The 7,453-nt window shown below is 35.3% G+C and overlaps 1 protein-coding gene across 1 annotated transcript in view; it reads right to left on the bottom strand.

Annotated features, from left to right (window-relative positions):
* Positions 1-5,098: 5,098 nt before the first annotated feature.
* The window catches only part of LOC107712741 (UPF0606 protein KIAA1549L-like), a 93,374-nt gene continuing 91,019 nt past the window's right edge, over positions 5,099-7,453 (bottom strand). Inside the window, exons 21-22 of the mRNA XM_016518088.1 lie at positions 7,140-7,291; positions 5,099-5,506 (exon numbers count right to left, since the gene is read on the bottom strand). Coding sequence (XP_016373574.1) covers positions 5,228-5,506; positions 7,140-7,291 — 431 coding nt within the window. The 3' untranslated portion in view covers positions 5,099-5,227. The remainder of the gene's footprint in view (positions 5,507-7,139; positions 7,292-7,453) is intronic.

Raw genomic sequence — 7,453 nt, 5'->3', positions numbered from 1 at the left:
TATATATATATATACATATTACTACTGCCCTTCAGAAGCTAATACTTTTTCCAGAAGAATAAAAAATAATAATAAGTAAAATTTGAGTCCCTCAGTTGTCCTTATTGTGAAAAGATGAATCCCAAAATCATAGTCATTGTTGAAAAGGTGTCAAATAAGCAGAAGATGCTGGAAAATCTGAATGTGCAGGAGGATTTTGGAGGATTTTTTTTCTGAAAAAACAGCAGGCAGTTTAACTGCTCAGGACAAACAACTCAAGACCAACCATCACAAAACATAAAAGCAGTTGTGGATCATCCAGGTAATGACAGACAGTTTTGACATTTTTGAATGAGGCAATTTATATAAATTCAGTTATTTTGTCTTGTGGAGTGAATGTAAAGATCTGTTATGTGAAATAGCTTATTCAAGACAGTACTAAAAAAAAAATAAAGGATTTTTTTATGATCTCTCTTATTTTAATTTTTTTTAATTATTACAATTTTGCATATTCTGCAAGGGGTATGAAACCTATGAGCAGAACTGTAACTTAGGATGCTTTTGCATAGTGTCAGACTCGGTGAATCACCAATTGCTATTTACATTAATTGCCCGTTGCAGTTTAAATTCTTGTTTAAATAAAATAAATGACATTAAAATTCCAAGTAATCACTTTGGTAATCTACAATAGTTTTCAGATGTAACTTTAATTTGATTACCACCCATTTAAAATGTAAATACAGTTACTCATAGTTTGTATTTTAAATATGTATCTAAGTTACATGTATTCCGTTACTCCCCAACCCTGCTCATGATTTATAATTATTTTAATTGTTGAAAACTGTAGTGTTGCTTAATATTTTAGTGGAAACTGTGACACACTACAATTCAAAAGTTTGGGGTAAAAAAAAGAGTATAAATAAATAAAGTTTTTTATTCAGCAAGGATGCATTCAGTTGCTGAAATGGAAAAAACTTTTTTAAAAAGTATCACCGTTTCCACAAAAATATTAAGCATTAAAAACAGTTTTCAACATCACTTCATTTTCAATATGAACAAAATTAGTACAGAATATATACACTACCAGTTTGGACACAGCTTCTTATTCAATTGTTTTTCCTTTATTTTTATTGTTTTCAACATACTATTATGAAATTGAGAGCACATCCAGCATGGCTACCACATTTTGCAGCGACATGTCATCCCACCTGGTTTGCACTTAATGGGGCCATCATTTGTTTTCCAAAAGGACAATGAACCCAAACACACCTCTAGGAATTGTAAAAGCTATTTGTCCAAGAAGGAGAGTGATGGAGTGCTGCATCAGATGACCTGGCCTCCACAATCACCCAACCTAAATCCAATTGAGATGGTTTGGGATGAGTTGGACTGGAGAGTGAAGGAAAAGCAGCCAACAAGTACTCAACACCTCTGGGAACACCAGCTGAACCAAAAAAATCTGACAGGATGGCAGGGATGGAATCAGATGTTGACGTCATGGAGTTTATAGGGAGCAAGAGGGAAAATGATCTTCCCACATCGTGACGTAGACATGTGGGGGCGTGTTAGAACGAGCTGTTTTAGGTAGGCGTGGTTGACTCTTAACTTTTATAAAGAATATCTCTTTGGATTTGAGACTTTAGTCTTTGCAACTTTACAGATCTTCTTTATGCACCAAGATCTTGTAACACTCCAAAGAGAAAGGAAAATTTGAAATTGCATCATATGACCCCTTTAACAAAAGGTTTTGGGAGGCGAGAACTTGCTTATAGGCTGTAGTACAGAAGTGCAGATGGAGAAAACTAAGAAAATGAGTAGTGTTGGAGAAATCAAAGTATAGCAAAAGTGGTAAGAGTGGAGGGAAAGAAGAAATGAAGGTTGTAAGTGTGTGATGTTTGGAATACCTCTCACTTTTATGAAAGAAAGAGTGAAAAACTTGAGGGTGTCAAACTACTCTGTAAAAGGTACTGGAAGAATGACAAGAGAAGTTGAGAAAATTAAGAATTAACCAGTTTGCTTGTGTTTGAAACAAAGGTTATCCCAAAGGAATTGTATTATAGATTTATGAGATACAGCATAAGAGAGCACACATGTCTAATCAGGAATTTGCACATGTTGTTGAATATACAATGGAAAGAGAAGATGTGTTAGATGTGGTGAGGATCATGAATATGGAAAATGTGCAGAGAAAGTGAAGCCAAAGTACAGTGTTCCATTCACATTGGCAGAATGCAAGTGGATAACCATTCCCAAAACCAAACATCTGACACAGAATTCCTGCCATATATAACACAAGTACAGTTGATTTTTTATTTTTTTTTGTCTGTGCCATGTAGAGAACAAAATAAAATTGAGTTTAAAAAGTTCAATAAACAACAAACTTGTTCATTCTGTCTTTTTTTCATCTTTTATTGCAAAACGTCTCATCGAAAATGGCTTAAACAGTTCTTGATAGTGCTTTATCAGATACTGTATGTGGTTCCAAATCGAAATTAAGATCAATATATTGGTTTTATAATACTTATATCAACAAATTGAAACATACGGGGAAAAAAAAGTTACTTTAACAATAGTGATGACATTTGCACAGGATTTGAGTGTGATCACCAGTTGTTACCAGGAATATAATAACTTACTGCAACTGACTATCGCCATCTTTCAAAGTTCATTTTCACTGTTTATTGTATTTTTAACGTTTGTGTGTTAAAGTCATGTAATTAAACTGTATATTAAGAAACTTGTTCAAGCTGCCTCCGAACAATTATAAAAAAAAAATACAAATAAATAAATAAATTTTTGTATGTAACAAAATGAACCACATTTTAAACATTTAAATGTTTTTAGTTGAAGAAAATTTTGGGAAAGAATGCAGGGATCATAGGTTTAAAAAAAGATATATATAGTATAATGTATTACTGTTGCCCCTTCAGGGCAAACTCCTTATACGTTATATAAAACTCAATTTACATACAATAAAATCACAAAAACCATCAGCACTCCTGTTTTCAATAGCCGCTTCATGGTACACACAGCATGCTCAAGCTAATGAATAGTAAATTGCTAAAGTTAATAGTTTTAGTTAGGAAGATGATGTGGGCCAAGTTGATAATGAAAATACTAGATAATTGTTGAGATGTTAGAGTGATTATCATCAAACTTCTGGGTAATTGTTCAGACATGTATGTGGAAAAATATCTTGGGTAAAGTGCATGTCAGACTCATAAACTAATCAAAAGTTGCTTTGAAGTAAATAATTGTTTTGGCATATAAAACATTACTTCAACTACTTAAAAAAAACCATGTGACTCATTCACTTGGTTATCATAAATCTCTTTTATATTTTACTCCAATGATGAAGCAGTACACCTATATTAGCACCTTTAACAGAACAATTTCACATGGCATATTGTTATATCTCAAGCTATTACTGTAAAGCATACCGCATTCCTTCTGTTGATTATGTAAATGAATTAAGCACTTTAAAGTTAAAAATATTGCTGCCATGGGCCTTAGTCAGGGTAGAAGACATATGTAATTTTACATGAATGAAGACTGTGAGGGCAGGGGTTTCACTAAGGTTTCTGGGCAGGTCCTGCAGCCAGCATACTGTAGATGCAAAAACTGCTCATTGGGATGTACTGTTAAACCGTTCTAGTTTAACCTGGTTAATGCCCTCATAAAGATGTCTACATGGTAAGTGTCCAACATGTAGCATCACATTCAGTTAACAGATAAGTAATTAAAATTTTTGACATTTCAGAGCTATTGCAGGCACAAAATCATGTGTGAATTTATTGGTAGGAATTTTATTTTATTATAAATTGCACCCAGTTGTGACAACATGTTCCTTCTTGCTTTCTTGAGCTTTGGAAATGACTGTTAGTTGGTTTAATCTGTTTTGTTCTTCACACTGCAATTGGTCAGTTTGTTTCTACTTTAAAGGGATAGTTAAAAAAATCTGTCTTCATTTGTATACCTTCTAGGGGTGTAACAGTGCATGTATTCGTCCCAAACCGTAACGGTACGGATGTAACGGTTCGGTTCATGCAGTCAGACGCCGAATACAGTCAGTGCGATCAATCCAGAACAGGAACCATCACAACAGGAAAGAGCAGAAGAAGAGACGATCTATGCACCAACCCAAAACAAGAACAGAGAGTTCAGATGGCATGCAAGAGCTCGAAGAACCGCCTGCTTTTATCAGCAGTGTGGGGAAGTTTCAGTTGACTGGCTATAAATCTGAACTGGTTTTTATTTTGGCTGATCTCTGAAATGCACACAAACTGCATTGAAATCAAAATGTAATTTGTGTGGAATTTTTATGAAGTCTTTAAAGAGGAGAAAATACTGTACCAGGCAGATCGCGATGCTCGAAATATAGGAAGACAAATATGTGGGGGGTTATATGAATGCATCTCTGAGAGGAACTGACAGTCTTCAGAAATGGCATTTTCTTTTCCTCTTACCTCCATATAATGCATAATAAAGTAGTGTTTATAAGCGCAGCGTTGCTTAGTTTACAGCGCTAACCAAGGAAACTCTATATCGCTGCTGTTCCATAGGCGCCACCTGCTGTCAGAGAATAAATTTGCGTTTTCATTCAGTCCGTCTGCTGTTTTTGTTTTGTGCAGGTGTCTTATGTAGCATAATTTCACAAGTCTAAAGTCAGATCATTCTGTTTTTGCTTGAAATTATACAATCTAATTCAAATCAAAACAACTCTTCATGCTACATGTGTGTGTAGCACTACTGTCTGTTCAAAATAAATACAAAAATGAATTTCCTGCTGTACCGAACTCGTATCGAACCGTGACCCCGAAACCGAGGTATGTACCGAACTATGACTTCTGTGAACCATTACACCCCTAATGCCTTCACATTGTTCCAAACCCAAGACTTCTGTTTGTCTTTGGAACACAAATGAAGATTTTTGTCAAACGTACAGTGCTTGACTCTCGAGTAACCTCAATGGATTTCCATATTGTCCCATTAAATAAAATCTTTAAAAACATATTAATATATTAATAAGTTATACTACAATAAAGAAAAAAAGTTTAATTGCATATTAATGTTATAGTACAATGGCAAAAAGAACCACACAAAAACTGTTAAAAGTAGACAGGTGTTTCACTGAAAGAAAAAAAAAAGCATCCAGTGAAATATGATTTAATCTGGTGAAATCAGAAGTCGTAAATGTATCAGACTGTTCAGTCTCAGTGCAGCTAGTCCATGAATCCACCGGAAAGTTCTACACCTGGAACTCAAACATGTCTGCATGCTTCTTGGCCAGTTTGGCCACCTCATCACGGATGGCTTTGACTAGGGCTGAAGTGGAAAGGCTGCTGAGGGGGGTGTCGGGGCTGACCAGATCTCTGGGCTCTGCTAGACTCTGCTGGGACACTGCATTGGAGGAAGAGGGTGGATTATCTGGACCACCCTGAATGGCCTGCCGGTGGTGCCACAGGAGAGGACTGCCCTGAGGATAATGAGGGTGAGGAAAGGCCGCTGCGTAGCCTGGTAGGGGCATCTGAAAGAGAAAACAGGTAGCATTCAACAAGGCCTGTGCTAAAACCATTCAGCTAGGGTGTATTGTTAATTTTAGTGAGTCTTGATCTGTGCTGCAGTTGACCAAATTCTATAGTTAAAAAGGGAACCAATAGACAAATGCACAAGGACGACAATCACGATAAGGAAACGAAAAGCTTAAGGATCTACTTCAAAGTAATATTAGTGACATTCCATTCAAACAAGTTTGAATTGTGTGATTTGATCATTTTCATTAAACTATGAATTATGAAATCATAAACACTTTGAACAAGGGTCACCTTGTCACCAGGGTTGGGCATAATTCAAAATTTTAGAATTGACTCCTTTTTGAGTATAATTTGGAATTGAATTTTCCACCCGACAAGATGATACATTTACTAAATTGCCATTCAAACATATACAACAGTCACACAACACTCATTAGACCAACACATTAGTCCAACTTATTGCAACAAAACATAATTAATTAAATTATTAATGTTGACTAATTAAGCCTATTTATTCCCAGATATGTAGAATGCATTTTCATAATAAATCATTAGACTTACTTTTGCATTTAGTTTAAAGAAATATCAAATTATTTGACTCTGCCATCAAAACCAGTTTTAATTTTGGCATGTGGCAATGCAAAATGCCCATCAAATTGTCTTCAGATTCATTTATAAAAATAAATATAGACATTAAATAAATAAAAAAGAAATTCATTAGATATAATTACATTGATTGAAAATCTTAGAGAAAAAAGAGGACAGTTCTTAACATAATTTCTAAGAAATTTGTAAGAAAATTCTTAGAAAAATTCTTAGAAATATAAATGAAATGCAACTGACACTTTTTTAAATACTTACTAGTCACATAAAGACAAAGGCTAAAATAAATGGTTTTGAAAGGTTTTGTACAATTTTATTCTTAATAATGTTTTGTAAATTGTAGCAGAAAAGCAATATCAGAATGAACATTTTATTGAATTTCAATTTTTTAATCTACTTAAATTTTTAATCTTGTTTGCTTTCCTTAATTCACAACCTGGAATTGTAAAGGTATTTGCAATTTGATTCTGAATTGCACTCAACCCTGCTTGTGACATTCAATTTTTTAATCTACTTAAATTTTTAATCTTGTTTGCTTTCCTTAATTCACAACCTGGAATTGTAAAGGTATTTGCAAGAAAAAAAGGAGGAAAAAAAGAAAAAAGAAAAGTGTTCACTTGAAGAAATGTGCTCATCTACCCTGGAAATTTGTTGTTTCCACTCAACGTCAGCGATAAATTCAGTTCAGCAAATGGTTTCTAAATGACACTGGTTCTGCAAAAAGACACCGTGTGAATGCAGGCACACACAAACAGGGATAAGAAGGACAATCCAAAAAGATGAGTCTTGCGCCCAAGGGCAGGTCACATGATCTGACAGAATGCCCCCTAAATTCAGAACAATGTATAGAGGCACATGTGACAGACCAGTTCTGCTTCCCTTGGTTGCAGTCCATGAGGTTTACGCCACATTAAATTGTATTAATGGTGCATGCACTGTAACGTTGGGGTCTTGGGATGCAACCCAGTTTGTGAAGCAGAATTGGACACATGATAAAGGACTGTGTGATAACTGCATTCTTACAGATTCGGTCCACTGAGGAGGCACATCCTCGGGTTCAGGGGGGTAAGACATCCAGGATGGGCTGTGGTAGGAGGAGGGTGGCGTAGAGATGAAATATCCCGTGTATCCTGGACGACTGGCTGGGATGGCGTACACTGCTGTCATGGGATTTCCTGTGGGACAAAAAAGAATGAGAGTTTCATAGGGGTGGCCAATATATGCACTGTCTATGATAATACTGTAATTATCGAATGTCACTCACTTTGCAAAAAACAACCAAAAGCAAACCTTGAGAGTGCATGCTTTTTACTGTGAAAAAAAGCAGTAGAATGCAG

The sequence above is a fragment of the Sinocyclocheilus rhinocerous genome, unplaced genomic scaffold, assembly GCF_001515625.1.
Source record: "Sinocyclocheilus rhinocerous isolate Xijiao unplaced genomic scaffold, SAMN03320098_v1.1 scaffold1545, whole genome shotgun sequence".
Taxonomy (NCBI): Eukaryota; Metazoa; Chordata; class Actinopteri; order Cypriniformes; family Cyprinidae; genus Sinocyclocheilus; species Sinocyclocheilus rhinocerous.
The sequence above is the reverse complement of the archived record's forward strand: the minus strand, read 5'-3'. Positions and strand labels throughout refer to the sequence as shown.